The sequence below is a fragment of the Orcinus orca genome, chromosome 2, assembly GCF_937001465.1.
Source record: "Orcinus orca chromosome 2, mOrcOrc1.1, whole genome shotgun sequence".
NCBI classification, from domain to species: Eukaryota; Metazoa; Chordata; class Mammalia; order Artiodactyla; family Delphinidae; genus Orcinus; species Orcinus orca.
In genome coordinates, this window is record NC_064560.1 from 53,827,821 (window position 1) to 53,846,858 (window position 19,038).

General features: G+C 40.4%; 1 protein-coding gene across 5 annotated transcripts in view; it reads left to right on the top strand.

Annotated features, from left to right (window-relative positions):
- Nucleotides 1–19,038, top strand: part of LARP4B (La ribonucleoprotein 4B) — an 88,297-nt gene that overhangs the window by 52,413 nt on the left and 16,846 nt on the right. For all 5 annotated transcript variants that reach the window (XR_007475413.1, XM_049705671.1, XM_049705670.1 and 2 more), the window contains 5 exons: nt 108–248; nt 12,405–12,483; nt 13,715–13,851; nt 16,540–16,643; nt 18,010–18,120. Coding sequence is in view for 4 of the 5 variants with exons in the window: in XM_049705671.1 (XP_049561628.1) it covers nt 108–248; nt 12,405–12,483; nt 13,715–13,851; nt 16,540–16,643; nt 18,010–18,120 (572 nt within the window). In the remaining variant the exon portion in view is untranslated. The remainder of the gene's footprint in view (nt 1–107; nt 249–12,404; nt 12,484–13,714; nt 13,852–16,539; nt 16,644–18,009; nt 18,121–19,038) is intronic.

Sequence of the window (19,038 nt, forward strand, 5' to 3'; positions counted from 1 at the left end):
AGTTAAAAAGGTCAGGTAACTGCAGGTATAAGTCTTTTGTTTTGTTTTGTTTTAAGAGAAGGCTGTTCTTCTAACCCTGCCTTTTGGGGTGAAATTCTTAATTACAGGATTGGACACCAATGGTGATGGTGACAAAAGTCATGAGAATGCTGCACTGTCAGATTTACAGGAGTCAGACCAGACAGCCATGAGCACTTTGGGTCTGGACCACTCAGAGTATGAATCACCGCCTGAAAATAGCGAGACGGGTAAAGCTGTTTTATGAATTCATTTTCATATAGAGTATGGGCTTCTTTATGTTACATTTTTAATTCTTTGTTCATTTCTTTTTTGTTTCTTCCCTTGTGGTTTGATGATTTCTTTAGTGTCATGCTTGTGTTCTTTTCTCTGTAGCTTTTGTGTATCTATTGTAGGTTTTTGATTTGTGGTTACCATGGGGTTCCTTGTAGATGTTAACCTATAACTATATCTACTTGTTTTAGACTGATAGTCATTAAGTTCAAACACATTCTAAAAGATCCTTCTTTTTTTACTCCCCTCCCCCACATTTTGTTTTTGATGTCATTTTGTATATTCTTGTTTCTCCCTTAACTGTGTATTGTAGTTATAGTTGCTTTTACAGTTTGTATCCTTATCTACATACTGACTTACTTAAGTAATCTTCATTCCTTGCTATATGTCTGCCTTTCCTAGTGGAATTTTCCCTTTCCAATAGATTCTTAGTTCTTTTCCACTTCGAGAAGACCCTTCAACATTTCTTTTAGTGTAGGTTTAAGTATTGAATTATTTTAGTTTTTTGCTTGTCTGAGACGTTCTTTAATCTCTTCTTCAATTCTGAAGGAGGATAATCTTGCTGTATAGAGTATCCTAGGTTGCAGGTTTTTCCCTTTCAGCACTTTAAGTATATCATGTCACTCCCTTCTGGCCTGCAGAGTTTAAGCAGGAAAATCAGCTGATAGCCTTATGGGGGTTCTCTTGTATGTGACTCTTTGTTTTTCTCTTGTTGTCTTTAGAATTCTCTCTGTAACCTTTACCATTTTAATTATAATATGTTGTGGTGTGGGTCCCTGGATTCATCTTGTTTGGGACCCTCTGTGCTTCCTGTACCTGGATATCTGTTTACTTCTTCAGCTTTGGGAAGTTTCCAGCCATAATTTCATCAGATACATTTTCTACCCCCTTCTCTCTCTCTCCTCCTTCTGGAACCCCTATAATGTGATTGTTAGTATGCTTGATGTTGTCCCAGAGGTCCCTTAAACTATCCTCATTTCATTTTACTTATTTATTTTTTTGGCTGTGTTGGGTCTTTGTTGGTGCACGCGGGCTTTCTCTAGCTGCGGCGAGCGGGGGCTACTCGTTGTTGTGGTGCTCGGGCTTCTCATTGTGGTGGCTTCTCTTGTTGCAGAGCACAAGCTCTAGGCACGCGGGCTTCAGTAGTTGTGGTGCACAGGCTTAGTTGCTCCACAGCATGTGGGATCTTCCTGGACCAGGGCTCGAACCCGTGTCCCCAGCATTGGCAGGTGGATTCTTAACCATTGTGCCACCAAGGAAGTCCCAAACTATCCTCATTTTAAAAAATTTATTTTTCTCTTTGCTGTTCTTATTGGGTGATTTCCATTATTCTATCTTCTAGATCACTTATGTGTTCTTCTGTGTCGCCTAGTCTGCTTTCATTCCCTGTACTGTCTTTCTCATTTCAGGTATTGTATTCTTCAGTTCCGACTGGTTCTTTTTTATATTTCCTAGTTTCTCGTTAAAATTCTCACTGTGTTCATCTGTTCCTTTCCCTAGTTCAGTTAGCATTCTTATTACTAATGCTTTGAATTTTTTATCTGATAAGTTATTTATCTGTTTCATTAGGGGTTTTTACAGGGTTTTTTCCTTTTCTTTCATTTGAAACATATTCCTCTGTCTTCTCATTTTGTTTAACTTTCTCTGTCTCTATGAAATTAGATAAAACAGGTAACTATCATGGCTGGGGGGGGTTGGGGGGCCCATGGTGCTGGAACAGAAGCCTTGAGGGTTGGGTTTGAGCTGGTTCCATTCCCTCTAAATGTGTGCAGACCCCCCGACCCCGCAGTGGTTCCTCCACCCTAGTGGAGAGCGGGCCAGAGCCAGAGGGGCTGGAGCGAGCTGGGGTGCACACTAGGTGGTCCCAACACGCCGTCAGAGCCCCAGGCCATTTCTAGTCCAATATCTCTGTGCACATATGTACCGACAATGGCCACCCTTGCCCTGTTCAGAGGTTTGTGTGCTTTTAAAAATTCAGCTTGTTAAATCTTTCCCTAAACAATGTGCCTTTCACTGCTTCCTTTGATTCTCCTTTAAACTGACTCTTCTGTTGATGCAGAGGTGAGAGGTTCTGATCCAGAGGCCTCACAGGGAATGTAAGACCTGAATAGTTCCTGAACGGCAAATCAGATTTAAATAGGAGAAGCGGAAAACTGACTGTAGGGCAAAACGTCGATAAAAGTACAGAGAGGGAACGTTAATGTTGAAATTGAGAGTCAAACCCAAAAGGAGTTGGCTTTCTATAAAAGGGATATTTAAAGCTTTTCAGAAGAAGGAAAAGAGGAAGAGAGCAGTTCTCTTTTGGGGTCCAGGGTGTGGACCAGCATAGAAATGGCTGTAGGTAATGGGACACCAATTGCTCACCTCCGATTTTGTTTCTGCCTTGATCTAAAAGAACCAAACAATTTTTAAAACCCCAACAGACCTTAGGGGTAGACTACACTCTCATTATTGCCAGTTGGATGGGAAAGCTTGAGTGGAAAGAAATAACTCCCTGAAACTGGCTGCCAGCAGTTGAGCAGAGCAACTGCCTGTGGAGCATGTTCAGGACCCTGTGTGACTGTCTAGAGACACGCTTGGGTTAGAGAAGGTTACATGACTGAGAAAGCCTGTCCTCCCTTTCTCACCACCAGCTGTGATGTTATGTACGAGAGGTATGTAATAAGCACCGTGTAAGTGTTTGGCATTAAATATTTGTTTATTTTCCCCTTGAAGGGGCCCCACGAAGACCTCATCCACACGGTTTCTGCTTCGGTTGGCACTGACTGACCTTTGTGGTCACATGCCTGCCTGGACCCTCGCTTCCCTCCTCACTCTGCCTGGATTACACAGACCATCATTTCAGTTACTTCCTTGCATCTAACTTCTTCACAGTTGCTTAGCAAATGCCTCCATCTTGTTTAAATATAATTCTCTACCTACTCTGTGTCTGTTCCTGAGCAGATAGACAGATGTGGGTGAAGAAAAGGATTATAGCAGTGTGGAATGGTCTCATTTTCCATTCACGGTCTCGGACTAGAGGGGCTGCGTGGCCCCGTGCAGCCCAGCTTCTGGATGGCTATTTCACATCTACCAACCTTGGGGTATAGAGCATTAATGAAGCATAATTGATGTACCATAAACATCACATGTTTGGAATACCCTAACCTTTCTATAAGTTTTATTTTCCGTAGTTTAAAGCACAGTATTCAGTGCATTCTAGAATTGACTTGCTGACTCTTCCCTTCCTCACTGATTTCTCTACTGAATTTGATGAGGTGTGTGTACACATGAAAAACCATGACCCAGTCAAGATAACGAAGCTACCTGTGCCCTTCCTCCTGCCCGCTCCCTGTCCCTGCCAACTGCTCATCTGCTTCCTGTCACTGTAGATTAGTTTGGGGTTTTCTAGAATTTTATGTAAACGGAGTTTTGTAGTATGTGCTTTTTCTTAGGCTTTTTTTACTTACTAATTTTGAGATTCATTCATGTAATAACATTTATGGGCCTTTCCTTTTTATTGCCAAATAGTATTCCAGTTCATCATATACCACTGTTTGTTTTTCTGTTCACCTGCTGATGAATATTTGGATTGTTTCCAGTTTGAGGCTCTTACAAATAAGGCTGCTATGGACATTTATAAACAAGGGTTTGTATGTACATATGTTTTCATTTCTCTTGGGTAAATACATAGGAATGGAGTAGATGCATCATCTATTAGGCATAGGTTTATCTTCACCCTTTGCACTCCCACCTGCAGTGGATCAGAGCTCCAGCAGCTCCACGTCCTCACCGGCACGGTCAATCTTTTAATGTTAGCCATTCTAAAAGGTAGGCAGTGGAATCTTATTGTGGTTTTACTTTGTATTTTCCTAATGACTAACGGTGCAAAACATCTTTTCATCTGTGTATGTTTTCTTTGGTGAAGGGTCTGTCCAAGTCTTTTGCCCATGTTTTTACTGGGTTGATTTATTATTGAGTTGAGAGTTCTTTGGACACAAGTCTTTACCAGATATATAACTTGCAAATACATCCTTCCAGTCTGTGGCTTGTCTTTTTGTTCTCCTAACAATATCTTTTGAAAAGCAAAAGTTTAAAATCTTTTATATCGTCCAATTATGGATCTTGCTTTTGGTGTTTTTCCTGCGAAATCCTTATTTAATCCAAGGTTGCAAAGCTTTTCTACTATAAGTTGTATGGTTTTAAATTTTACATTTTTTAGGTCTGTGGCCCATTTTAAGTTAATTTTTGTATGTGGTCTGAGGTGTGAAGCAAAGTTCTTTTTTGTTTTTTTCTCACATGCAGATATGCCACTGTTCCAGTACCATTCGTCAGAAAGACTCTCCTTTCCCCACTGCACTGCCTTTGTGCCTCTGTCAGAATCATTTGTCCCTGAGTATGTCGGTTTGTCTCTGGACTGTCTCTTCTCCATCCATCTCTTGGGACAACAAAACCACGCTGTTTTGCTTACTGTAAATAATTCTTAAAAACAGGTAGTATTAGTCTTCCAGATTTTTTCTTTTTCAGAGTTATTTTGGCTATTCTAGGTCCTTTTCATTTCCATGCAAATTAGAATGAGCCAGTCAATTTCTGTAGAATGCTGAGATTTTTATTGGGATTTCATTGACTCTGTAGATCAGTTGGAGAAGATTGACATCTTGGCTAGATGTTTGTGACATGGTGTATGTCTCCACTTGTTCAGATCTTCTTTAATCTCTCTTGACTGTATTTTTCAGTTTTCAGCCTACTGGCTTTTCATATCTTTTGTCCAATTTATCCTTAAGTATCTCATATTTTTTGGTGCTATTGTAAGTCATTTTTAAAAATTCAATCTGCAACTGTTTGTTACTAGTAGATAGAAATATAATTAATTTTTATAAATTGATATCATACCCTGAAAACTTGTTAAGCTCACTTATTAGTTTTAGAAACTATTTTGTAGATTCTGTTGCATGTTCTATATAGGCTATCGTGTTATCTATGAATAAATTCAGTTTTATTTCCTATCCAATTTGGTGCCTTTTATTTCTTTATCTTGCCTGGTTGCGCTGATTAGATCCTTCCTTACAAAGGTGAACAGATGTGGTGAGAGCAAATATCTGACTGATCTTAGGGGGGAAAACATTGTCTTTCACCATTATGTATAATGTTAGTTGTAGTTCTGCGTATATGACCTTTATCGGTTGACAGGTACCCTTCTGTTAGGATTTGCTGAGAGTTTTAAAGAGAAATGGTTGAAGAGGAGTTTGTGATACTTTTTTCTTCATCTATGGCAATGACCAAATATTTTTTTTCTTTTTTAGTGTGTTAAGATGAATTACATTGATTTTTTTTTTTTTTTTTTTTTTTAATGTTTAACCAACCTTAAATTCCTGGGGTAAGCCTCACTGGGTCAGGATGTAATACACTTCTGATATATTGTTGGATTAGACTGGCCATAATTTTGCTTAGAATTTGTACACTTGTGTTCATGAGGAATATTGCTCTGTAGCTGTATTTTTGATGTTTTCCCTCCTATTAAATTTTTGGGAAGAGTTTATTTCTTCCTTAAATGAAGAATGAAGCCATCTGAGCCTAGAGTATTGATTGTGGGAAAGTTGTCAGCTACAGTTTGTTTTTTTATATAGGGCTACTCAGGTTTATTTCTTCTTGAGAAAGCTTTGGTTACTTATGTACTTTGTCCATTTCATCTAAATTTTCAGTTATTGCATAGAATTGCTCATAATACTCTGTTTATACTTCTAATATCTGTAGAATCTGTAGTCATGTCACATCACTCATTCCTGTTATTGGTAATTTATGTCTTTTCTCCCCTCCTCCCCCTAGTCAATCTGGGTAGAGGTTTGTCGATTATATTCATATCAGAGAACCAGTATTTGGATCATAAGTCAGATCCTATGGTCTCTACCTTTAATTTAAATGTTTAGAACATAAATGTTTACTGTGGTAATTGATATGTTTAGGTTTGAGTCTCTCACCTTGCTATTTGTTTTAGAATAGCTTTAGACTTACAGAAAAATTGAGAAGATTGAGTACAGAGAGTTCCCATAGACGCAGCATTCATTTTCTCCTGTTAACATTTTACATTCGTATGATATTTTTGCCACAGTTACTGAACCAGTGTTGGTACGTTTTACCTAATGTCCTTTTTCTGTCCCAGGACACCATGTTACATTTAGTTGATATGTGTTCTTAAGGCTCCTCTTGGCTGTAACAGTTTCTCAGATTTTACTTGTTTTTGATAACCTTGATAGTTTTGAGCAGTACTGGTCATTTATTTTGTATGGTACTGGAATTCATTTGATGTTTTTCTCATCGTGATGGATTTGAGGGAAGGAATACCACAGAGGTCAAGAGCAGTTTTCATCCCATCATTTTAAGGGTACATACTATCAGCATGATTTATTACGGTTGATGTTGACCTTGACCAGTTGGCTGAAGTAGGTTTGTTATTAGCTTTCTCAACTGTGAAGTTACTCTCTTTTTCCTACCTCTTTCCATGTGGTGCTCTTTGGAAGGAAGTCACTGACTGTACCCAACCTACACTTAAGGAATGTCCCCTTCGTGAGGGCAGAGAATCTCCATAAATAACTTGGAACTCTTATGCATAGGGATTTGTCTCTTCCCTCTCATTTATTTATTTGTTCAGCCATTGACTTGTATCAGTGTGGACTCATGGGTGTTATTGTATCCATGTGTAAAAATCATCACTTCTTTATTTGATTGCTCCGATGCTCTACTTTTGGCCATTGGAAGCTCTTCTAGTTGGCTCCTCCATCTGACCTATCCCATCGGTGAAGGGTTTGTTGTTTTGTTCTCATTCTGGCTGCTCTGGTCCTAGAATCAGCCATTTCTCCAAGGAACCTTGGTTCCTTGTACTGGAAAATGGTATTTTATAAGAAAGCAAGCTTCCATACTTATCCATGCAGTTAGCATTTCTGGTATTCTTTATTCCTATGTGTAAATCCTGATCTCCCTCTCTTGGCCTTAAAGATACTGTGGTGCTCTCTTTTTACCTGCATTATTTCTGATAACTGTATCATCCTTAACTTTGTTCCACTGTTTAAAAGCTTGCTGCTTTTAGGGCTTCCCTGGTGGTGCAGTGGTTGAGAGTCCGCCTGCCAATGCAGGGGACACAGGTTTGTGCCCCGGTCCAGGAAGATCCCACATGCCGCGGAGTGGCTGGGCCCGTGAGCCATGGTCGCTGAGCCGGCGCGTCTGGAGCCTGTGCTCTGCAACGGGAGAGGCCACAACAGTGAGAGGCCCCGCGTACTGGAAAAAAAAAATTCTTGCTGCTTTTAAGATTTTTCTCATTATAGTAGTTTTGAGTATTTTGATTATGATGTATCTTAGTCTTAAAGGTAATCTTGTTTCTTGTGGTTGGGCTTTGTTGAGCTTCTTGATCTGTGATTTATAAATGTTTTCATCAAACTTGGAATATCTTGGCTGTAATATCTTCAAATGCTCCTCCCCCACCTTGCCATTTCTTCTCCTACATGATCTCTAGTTATACCTATATTAAGTCCCTCGAAGTGATCCTCTGTCCTTTTTAAAAAAAATCTTATTTCTCTGTTTCATTTTGGAAAGTTTCTCATATCTTCAAGTTCACTAGTCTTCTATACTATCTGATCAGTTGTTAATTTCACAAACTATATTTTTGATATCAGACATTGTAGTTTTCATCTGTACAAATTCTATTTGGGTCTTTTTTTATATTTTTCATGTTTCTACCTAACCTTTGGAGCATGTGGGGTACAGGTAGGATAACCATTACAATGTCTTTGTCAGTTAATGTTAACATCTGTGTGGGATAGGTTTCTTTACACTCACTGTAATTTTTGGTTGGACTGGATTTGACTTTGTTAGGTACTTAATATTTTTATATTTCTATAGATATTTTGGTTCTTGTTCCAGGATGCCACAAAGTTACTTGGAAACAAATGGATCCTTTCATATCTTGTTTTATGATTTGTTAGGCATGAGTGGAGCAGTGCTCAGTCTGGGGCTCATTATTTCCCACTTCTGAGGCCAGACCCTTCTCTCCTCTTGCCAGTGTGTTTGGGGCTCTGTGAGCGTGAGGTCTTCCAGGCCAGCTGGTGGAGCAGGCACTGTGCAGCAGGATATGTGAGCTCCCTTCTTCCTTTCAAGTGGTTCTTTCCTGGCCTCAGGGAGTCCATCATACCTGTGATGTGCATAGAACACGCACCTGCCTCCGGGGGTTCCCCACGCCTCTGGGCGCCCTCCCAGTGCACTCTGTCCCACGCCCTGAACTCATTGAGCCCGCTGGCTTCCATCTGCTTCCCGCTTCCTGAGCCCAGGCCCACGACCGTTGTGTGTCTTTATCGCTCAGGAGCCGATGCTCTACATCTGGAAAACTTGCTTCACCTATTGTTTTTTTTTTTTTTTTTAAATAAAAAAAATACTCATTCGGGCTTCCCTGGTGGCGCAGTGGTTGGGAGTCTGCCTGCCGATGCAGGGGATGCGGGTTCGTGCCCCGGTCTGGGAGGATCCCATGTGCCGCGGAGCGGCTGGGCCCATGGGCCGTGGCCGCTGGGCCTGCGCGTCTGGAGCCTGTGGCGGTGAGAGGCCCGCATACTGCAAAAAAAAAAAAAAAAAAAAAAACTCATTCAAAACCCACCACATGCCAGATTTACTTAGGACACATCAGTGAATATGATCAATGAAAGCCTTTGCCCTACTGTGCTTACATCTTATCGGGCAGAGACAGACTATTCATAATACACATAATAAATAAGTTCATGTTATATAATGTAAGGGTGATAAAACACAGTGGAAAAGACAAAGCATGGTAGGGTAGGTTACAGTTTTTTCTAGCTTTATTTAGGTGTAATTGACACATAAAAATTAATTATACTTAAGGTATACAGCAACATGATGGTTTGATATCCACCACTTCACATACTTACCTTTTTTTTTTTTTTTTGGTATGCTGAGAACACAAGATCTACTCTCTTAGCATATTTCAAGTATACAATACAGTATTATTAATTATAATCACCACGGTGTACATTAGGTCCCCAGAACTTATTCATCTTATAACTGAAAGTTTGTGTCCTTGGATCAGTATCTTTCCATTTTCCCACCTCCAGCCCCTGGCAGCTATGGTTCTACCCTCTGGTTCCATGTGTTCAGTTTTTTTAGATTCCACATATAAGTGACATTGTGTAGTTTTTTTGGGTTCTGTCTGACTTATTTCACTTAGCATAATATTCTCCAGATTCATTCATGTTGTTGCAAATGGCAGGATTTCCTTCTTTCTTGTGGAATAATATTCCATTTGTGTGTGTGTGTGTATGTATGTGTGTGTATACCACATTTTTTTTACCCATTCATCAGTAGACACGTAGGTTATTTCCACGTCTTGGCTATTGTAAATAATAATCGAGTGAACATGGAGGTGCAGACATATCTTTGAGATCCTGACTTCCTTTCCTTTGTATATATGCCCAGTAGTGGGATTGCTGGATCATGTGGTAGTGGGTGCTATTTTTAATTTTATGAGGAACCTCCACACTTTTCCATAGTGTTCCATTGGCTGCACCAATTTACATTCCTACCAATAATACAAAGGGGGTCCCTTTTCTTCACATCCTTGCCAACACTTGTTATTAGTTACCTGTTTTTGATAATAACAATTCTAACAGGTGTGAGGTGATCCTCATTGTGGTTTTTGACTTGCACATCCCTAGTGATGAGAGATATTGAACATCTTCTCACGTGCCACTTGGCCATCTGTATGTCTTCTTTGGAAAAATGTCTATTTAGGTCTTTTACCCATTTTTTAATCAGAGTTTTTTTTGCTACTGAGTTGTGTGAGTTCCTTATGTTTTGGATATTAACCCTTTACCGGGTACATGATTTGTAAATATTTTCTCCTGTTCAGTAGGTTGCTTTTTCATTTTGTTGATGCTTTCCTTGGCTGTGCAAAAGCTTTTAAATAGAATGTAGTGTCCCACTTGTTTATTTTTGATTTTCTTGCCTGCTTTTAGTGTCATATCCAAAAAAATTGTTGCCAAGACCGATGTTTAGGACATTTTTTCCTACATGTTTTTCGGTGGTTTTACAGTTTCAGGTCTTACGTTTAAGTCTTTAATTCATTTTGAGTTGGTTTTTGTATATGATGTAAGATAAGGGTTCCATTTAATTCTTTTGCATGTGGCCATCAGCTTTCCCCACACTGTTTATTAAAGAGACTGTCCTTTTCCCCCTTAAGTATCCTTGGCAGCATTGTTGAAAATCAGTTGATCATAAATATACGGGTTTATTTCTGGGCTCTCAGTTCTGTTCCATTGGTCTATATGTCTGTTTTTATGCTAGTACCATACTTTTTTGATTACTATAGCTTTTTTTAAAGTAGTTTGAAATCAGGAAGTATGATGCTTCCACCTTTGTTCTTGGTTCTCAAGATTGCTTTTGCTATTCAGTGTCTTTGTGTTTCCATACAAATTTTAGGATTGTTTGATGTATTTATGTGAAAAATGCCATTGGAATTTTGATAGGAATTGATTGCATTGAATCTGTAGATTGCTTTGGAAATTTTTACATGGAGATTTTCACAGTATTAATTATTCCAATCCAGGAACATGGGGTAGCTTTTCATTTGTCTTTAATTTCTTTCATCAGTATCTTAAAGTTTTCAGCTTACAGATCTTTCTCCTCCTTGGTTGGATTTATTCCTAGGTATTTAATTCTTCTGGATTCAATGGTGAATGGGATTGTTTTCTTAATTTCTTTTTCAGGTAGTTTGTTGTTAGTGTATAGAAGTACAGTTGGTGGTATGTCACAAGTCATGTAGGCTTTCTTCCTTGTCCTGCATCCTTTTTTCTCTTTGTTCCTGTAACTGGCTAATTACACGTGACCTGTCTTCGAGCTTGCTGATTCTTCCTTCTGCACAATTAGGTCTGCCCGCGCCCTGTGGTTTTCTCCATTGTGTCACATTCTACCTGTTTACTGTTGACTTGTTTGACTATTGATTGCCTCCCAATAAGAGCAGAGACTGCCTCATTGAGGCTGAGTAAGCAGTTCCACAGCAGTGCCCGGCATGCAGGAGATAGCTAAAGGAGGGACAGGACATATCTGTTCAATGTGAATTTAAATGGTGCTCAGGAGAGGCCTTTCTGGATGAAGGAATGAAATGAGATTGTGGTTTCAACGGCCGTTTCTGATTTTGTCTCATTTGCTCCATTGGTTTTGTTTGTTTTGTTTTGTTTTTTGCTGGTGGGGGGATGGATTTTGTTAAAGCTCTTTACATAAAACACACACAAGCTCTCTGTCCTTATTTGTCATCAGTGTTCCCACTTTGTCTTTGCTTTTTTGATGGTCTTTAACTTTGACTTTTAAAATACAAGTGTCTCTTGTTAGGAAGTTCTTCATGTATTATTATGCCATGCAAATCTATATAGTAGTGTGCAAAAAAACTTTTAGTTATTTTGATTATTTCCTGTATATTTTATTACATGTTTAGTATCTCGTGTGCTTCTAGGTTACTTGAAAATCCTTTTTGAATTGAGACAAAGCATTAAATAAGCTTATACTTATTTTGTAATAAAAAGCACCTGCTAAACTTTGCTAATAAATCTTACTCCTCAGGGTTTTTTTGCATTGGGTCTTCGCTGTTGCATGCGAGCTTTCTCTAGTTGCGGCGCATGGAGGCTACTCTTCCTTGCAGTGCACAGGCTTCTCATCGTGGTGGCTTCTCTTGTTGTGGAGCACGGGCCCTAGGTGCTTGGACTTCAGTAGTTGTGGCTCGCAGGCTCAGTAGTTGTGGCTCACGGGCTCTAGAGTTGTGGTGCATGGGCTTAGTTGCTCTGCGGCATGTGGGATCTTCCCGGACCAGGGATTGAACCCATGTCCCCTGCATTGGCAGGTGGATTCCTAACCACTGCACCACCAGGGAAGCCCTCAGGTTATTTTTTGAAACTGTGTTTTTGTTTGGGGGAGAGTGTTTTTTTTATTTTGTTTTTTTGCCTCTGATTGCCTTGTAAAATATCATTTTTCTTATATTCTCTATACATTATGTAGATAAATTACTGTGTATATTGAAAACATTAGAATTGCTATACTGAATCACGTGCTTGGTAAATTTAAGCCGTTTTTCCATTGCTTCTCTGTAGGAGGAAATGAATCTCAACCAGAAAGCCAGGAAGACCCCCGGGAAGTACTTAAAAAAACATTGGAATTCTGCTTGTCTAGGTGAGGATGGTAGTGTTTTTCTAGTGTCTGATATCTAAGGTGTTGTGCACTGCTACTATGTACAGATGTCATGCTTTATGCAGAAGGAGTATCTGTTAACATCTGTGTCTGTACGTCCATCTGTAGGAAGTCGAGATCCCCCCTACCCCCATCCCCTGCCCACGGACTTGGACTCTGATGGTGGAGCCATAGGTGGTCAGCCTCACAGGTTTTAGTCCTGGGTCGTGCTGTTGGTCACTCACTTTACTGCTTTTCCGTCCTCTGCTACAGAGGGCTGTTGAGGCCAGAGTTGGAGTCACAGCCCCTCTGACAAGTGTTCCAGCCTGAACTGCAAGCACTCTGGGCACCAGCCTTTCTTGGCCTTATCACATTTTTCTTACTTTTTCATTCTCTTAGCTGCGTTTCCTTACTTTAAGAAGTTGTGTTTCGGGGCTTCCCTGGTGGCGCAGTGGTTCAGAGTCCACCTGCTGATGCAGGCAACACGGGTTCCTGCCCCGGTCCGGGAAGATCCCACATGCCGCAGAGCGGCTGGGCCCGTGAGCCATGGCCGCTGGGCTTGCGCGTCCGGAGCCTGTGCTCCGCAACGGGAGAGGCCACAACAGTGAGAGGCCCGCGTACCGCAATGAATGAATGAATGAATGAATGAATAAATAAATATCAATGTAAAAAAAAAGAAATTGTGTTTCTTTTTTTTGTTTGTTTTTGTTATGTTTTTTTTGTTTTGCGGTACTCGGGCCTCTCACTGTTGTGGCCTCTCCCGTTGCGGAGCACAGGCTCCGGACACGCAGGCTCAGCGGCCATGGCTCACGGGCCCAGCCGCTCTGCGGCATGTGGGATCCTCCTGGACCGGGGCACGAACCCGTGTACCCTACATCGGCAGGCGGACTCTCAACCACTGTGCCACCAGGGAAGCCCTGTGTTTCTATTTTTAAAAAGCTACTCAAAACACTTTTTAGAACAAAGATGAGCTATAAATACATTTTTTTAAAGATTTACCTGCTCATTAATTTTGATCATATAAAGTGCAGTACACTTTTACTTTTGCTCTCTCTGCCTCCCCAGATGTCTTTTACAAAATCGACGTAAGGTCAGAGAGATGGCAAATCGCGGCGGCGGGGTGGGGGTTGAACTCAGCTCTCACTCCAGGGCAGTACCGTACCACACTCGTGCCTCTTGTGAAGGTTCCTTTTAAAGAAGTTGTGAATTAAGACAGATTGTCTTCTTTCTCCAGGGAGAACCTTGCTAGTGACATGTACCTTATATCGCAGATGGACAGTGATCAGTACGTGCCAATCACCACGGTAGCTAACCTGGACCACATCAAGAAGCTCAGCACCGACATAGACCTGATTGTCGAAGTGCTGAGATGTAAGTAGACTGCAGCCCAGGCTGCATCGTACGTGGTCTTGACAGCATTTTTCTTGCCAGTGTGATGCTTAGATTCACAGCCATTCGTGCTAAGGTACCCAGGCCTGGCGTCACAGATGGGCCACTGTAGGTTTTCTAGCAGGTGGGCGGTGGTATCTCATTGTAGTTTTAATTTCTGTTTCTTTACTGCCTGATGACACTGGGCAGTCTTTTCATGTGCTGCCTTTCTGAGCTGTCTGTGCAGATGCCCCACCCCCACCACTTTTTTTTTAATTAGTTTTATTACAGGTGAGATTTAAGGAGTGTGTATTTGTGTGCAATTTGAGATGCACATATCTGTATTTGTCCTTATTGGAGATGTGATTTGCAAATACATTCTCCCAGTCTGTGGCTTCTCTTTTTGTTCTAATAATGTCTTTTGAAAAGCAGAGTTTTCAGTTTTTTTATATAGTCCAATTTATTAATTTTTTTCTTTTATGGATCTTGCTTTTGGTATTGTGCCTAAGAAATCTTTGCTTAATTCAGGGTCACAAGGATTTTCTCCTAGAAGTTTTAGTTTTAGGGTTTACATTTTTAGGTCTGTGATCTGTTGTCAGTTGATTTTTGTATGTGGTATGAGCTCTCTACCCCCTTGCATGTGAATGTGCTGCTCTTCCAGCCCATTTGTTGAAAACACTCTACTTCTCCACTGTACTGCCTTTGTGCCATCGTGAGAATCATGTATCCCTGTATGTGTGGGTTTCTCTCTGGGCCGTATGTCTGTGCTCAATCTATTTTGTCTGTTTTGATGCCATTGCTGCAGTGTCTGGATGGTACTGGCTTTTATAGTACATCTTAGAGTAGTTGCAAAATCTCCAGCTTTGTTTTGGCTCTTCCAAATGCTTGGCATTTCCTTGTGAATTTTAGAATCGACATTTTGTTCTTTCAGAAGGTCCTATTGGTATTTTTACTGGGATTACATTAAATCTATAAATCAGTTTGGGGAGTATTGACATTTTAACAGTATTGGGTTTTCTAATTCATGAACATAGGATATCTCTCCATTCATTTAGAAAAATCTTAAAAATTTTTCTCTTGGCAATGTTTTGCAGTTTTCATAGTGCAGGTATTTCATATCTTACCAGATTTATAACTAAGTATTTCATATTTGGGCATAAATATTTTTATTTCAATTTCTAGGTGTTCGGTGCTAGTGTGTAGGAATAAAATTTATTTTTGAATATTAATCTTGTATACTTAAACCTTTTGAAACTCACAATCCTAGTTTTTTATGGAAATTGTATCAGATTTTCTACATAGAGCTCAGCTTGAATGAAAGTGAATGAAAAGGTTACCTTCTTACACCCAGTCTGGGTGTATGTAATTTCTATTTCTTGTGTTATTGCCCTGGCTTGAGCCTCCAGTGCTGTGTTGAATAGAAGTGGGGAGAGTCAGCATCCTTGCCTTGGCCCATCTTCTAGTAAGAAAGATGCTAGACGTTGGTTTTTTTTGTAGGTGAGGAGGTTTCCCTTCTATTCCTAGTTATCTGAGAATTTTTATCAGAAATGAATGTTGGATTTTGTCAAATGCTTCTGCATCTATGAGATAGTTGTGTGGGGTTTTTTTTTTTTGTTTTTTAGTCCATTAATATGGTGAATTATATTGCTTATTTCTTTTGGTAAACCAACCTTGCATTACTGAGAAAAATCCACTTGTCATTCATTTTGTATTCCCATCTTTATATATTGTTAGATTCAATTTGGCAAAATTTGGTAAGAATTTTTATTGTTCATGGGAGATATTGGTCTATAGTTTTCTTGTTTTGTAATGCCTTTGTTTAGTTTGGGTATCAAAGAACTGCTGGCTTCATAGGTTGAATTGGAAAGTACTTTCTTAAGTTCAGAAGAGTTTGTACTACAGAATTGTTATTTTTTTTCTTGACATTTGGTAGGATTCTCCAGAAACCACATGGGCCTTGAGTTTTCTTTTCTCTCATGGATCCTACTTCCCAAAAGTTAGCGTTGGTACTAAGGGATGTTTCCATTTCTGATGTTGGTAATATATGTCTTCGTGGTGGTACACAGCTCTGAGCCCTGATTTTGATCCTGGTGTGCTATGACCTGAGTCTGCATGTGATAGAATTTCATAGAGTGACACCAAAAAACAAAACCTAACAAAAGGAGATAAGGCAAAAGCTGGTGAAACCTGAATTGGGCCTGTCCCCGTGCTGGCAGCGTTGACCCTTGTTTCAGTGGTGGATTGTGGTCATGTAAGATCCATCGTTAGGGAAGGCTGAGTGAAGGGTGTTTGACAACTTCTGTGAGTTCAAAATTAAGTCGTAAGGAGACAGGAAAGTGTCTTGTTTTGGGGACTTGTAGAAAGAGAAAGCCTCTAGCCCTGCATTGTGACCGACTTGGAGTTGTTTGAGCTATGGAGAACCTGTGTCATAGCGTTACCTCTGTTACAGCTCCCACAGGGCTCCCCAGAGCCCCTAATTGTAATGTGCAAGATTGGTCTAAAACCTTTTGATAGCTTGTGTTAAGCTATCAAGACTTTTGATAGTTTTCCCGTTGTATACGGCTTTCTTTAATGCGTCTGGCGATGTAGTCTAACACGTCCCGCTAGAGTATCTACGTTAGGTCCCAATGTAGTGCAAATGGTTGCTTTGTTTTAATATTTGTGTATCATCCATTTCTCTTCTCTTTACAGCTTTACCTTTAGTCCAAGTGGATGAGAAGGGAGAAAAAGTAAGGCCAAATCAGAATCGTTGCATAGTAATATTACGTGAAATACCTGAATCCACCCCTGTAGAAGTAAGTCATTTCTCCTCTGAAGGAAACTTGGACTTTTTTGGGTGGGTTTTTTGTTTGTTTCTGTGGTTTTTGGAAGATGTATTTTAAAGCAGAAATACGTACACTAACACTTTTTTCCCAAGATTTTACACACTCTGATAGTTACAGTGTGATTCATTTGTAAGAGTGGTTCTCAAACTTTTTGGTCTCAGGACTCCATTACACATTTCACGCTGAAAAAAGTAGTGAGAGTTTATGGTAACTTCAGTATTTCGAAGTTAGAAAGAGAAAAGGTTTAAATATTTATTCATTTAAAAATAAGAATAGTAAACCAACAAGTTGAGACAGAGAACATATTTTTATGTTAAATCACTTTCCAAAACAAATTTTCACGATGAGAAGGATGCAATGAACACCAGTGTGGCCTGTGCTTGATTTGAGCCGACGTGCCAGTATCGGTGCATTTCTGGGTTTAATTTGACTGGTTGATTTTTTCATTATAAGTCATATTTTTCTATTTCTTGGTGTGCCTTGCAAATTTTGAATGGATGCCAGCCAGGCATTTTGGATTTTATTTCATTGGGTACAGAGTGTTTTTGTACTCCTTTCTGTACATGTTCTTGAGCTCTGTTACGAGGCTCAGTTAAGTGACTTGGAACTGGTGGAAGCAGACTGGCCTCCCCCTGGGGCAGTGCTTCCTGAGAGCTCCACCTGATGTCCTGAGTTAGGATTGTTTTCCACTCAGGCTGGTGGAGATACTCCTCGATCCCAGAGAGCTCTAGGGGAAACCTCTCATCACTTCAGGTTGCTATTTCTGCAGCTTTGGGCTGGGCCTGTGCCCACCCTCCTGGCACCACGGCCTGGAAGCCCCATATGTGAGTCAGGCACTCGAGGACCTGTGTGTACCTGTCCCTCTCAGGGATTGCTGTCCTGCATGGCCCGAGGTCCACTGTCTGAAAAATGCTATTTCATATATTTTGTCTTTTGTTTGTAATTATTTCATATGGGAGGGTAAATGTAGTCCATCTTGGCTGGAAGCAAAAGGCCAGCTAATTTTTAGATTTCTTAAATTACCTTTCTCTGGCTCCAAATTGTGTAGTTATTGGCTACGGGTAAAATAAAATATTTTCCTATTAATTTAGTTTCGGGTCTCTTAGGGATCAGGAAAGCTGTCAGTGGGTTGTGAATTTTATTTCCTGTGACAATGGGATCCTAATTCTGGAAGCCACACTGAACTCCTCAGCCACCTTGAGAGAGGGCCCTGGACTTCGGTGTGCTGGGGTTGTCTTCTAGGCATCTGTCCTTAAGAGTGGGCACCGTGTTTCTTTGGTGAGGACAAACAGTGGCGTAGTTGAGAATTAATTCCTAACCTCTCTGTTTCCTGTAGGAAGTAGAAGCACTATTTAAAGGAGATAACTTACCGAGATTTATAAACTGTGAATTTGCCTATAATGATAATTGGTTTATTACATTTGAAACAGAAGCAGATGCACAACAGGTAAGCTCTTCCTCCCCTTACCCCCCACCCTGTTCTGCCACAAAGGACAGAGTTTACCAGTACTTAGCAGTCAGTACATAGTGGGACTAAATGTGGGCACGGAGATTACGATCACATGTGGTGTTGAGTGTGAACATAAGGTGCAGGGAAATCAGGTTGAAGAAACCTGAAAAGGTGTATGTGTAGACAGTTTTGTAGCGATGTGAAAAGCATAGACGTTATTTTCTAAGGACATGTAAGACAGGCAGCCTAGGAAAACTAGTTCTTTTCTTATCTCTGTACAGATAAAGGTTTTAATATTTGGAAAAGTGTTTGGGAAGTTTGAACCTAATTCTAACTTTCCCTGGGCAGCCTTGTATTACAAGGTGCTTGAAAAGGCATTGAGAAGCTCTGTGAGAGGCATGGAGCTCAGACGGCTCCCTGCCCTTGAAGGAAGCATCATATTCAGGGGAAACTCTAGCCTGCGTAAAGGAATGGCAGTAGAGTGTGAGGCGTTAACACATTTGAGGCTGCTGTGGGTTCAGAAGAGAGAAACAAGAATCTGAAAGATGGGTCTTAACTGGATGGAAGGGAAAGAAGGACTAGGAGGAGCAAGGTGATGGGAGGTGAGAAAAGGCAGGTCTGTGGGGCAGGTGCAAGCCCCCCTTACCTGCGTGGGGAATATGGCCTGAGGCTGAGTCACATGGGTCAGAGCCTTCGGAGTTATGCAGGAGAATTTGGAGCAGAATCAGGAGCTTCACAAATAATGACTTTTGAATATTGCAATCGTAATCCTTTCATTTCCTAAACTGTAATTCCAAGTTCATATTGGGGTTATTACTAGGACCTTGGTATCCATTGTTTTCCCAGGTAAGGATTCTTAGCCTATGATCTGTGAGATGCTTTTATGGTTTCTATTAACACTTACAAAATTGTATA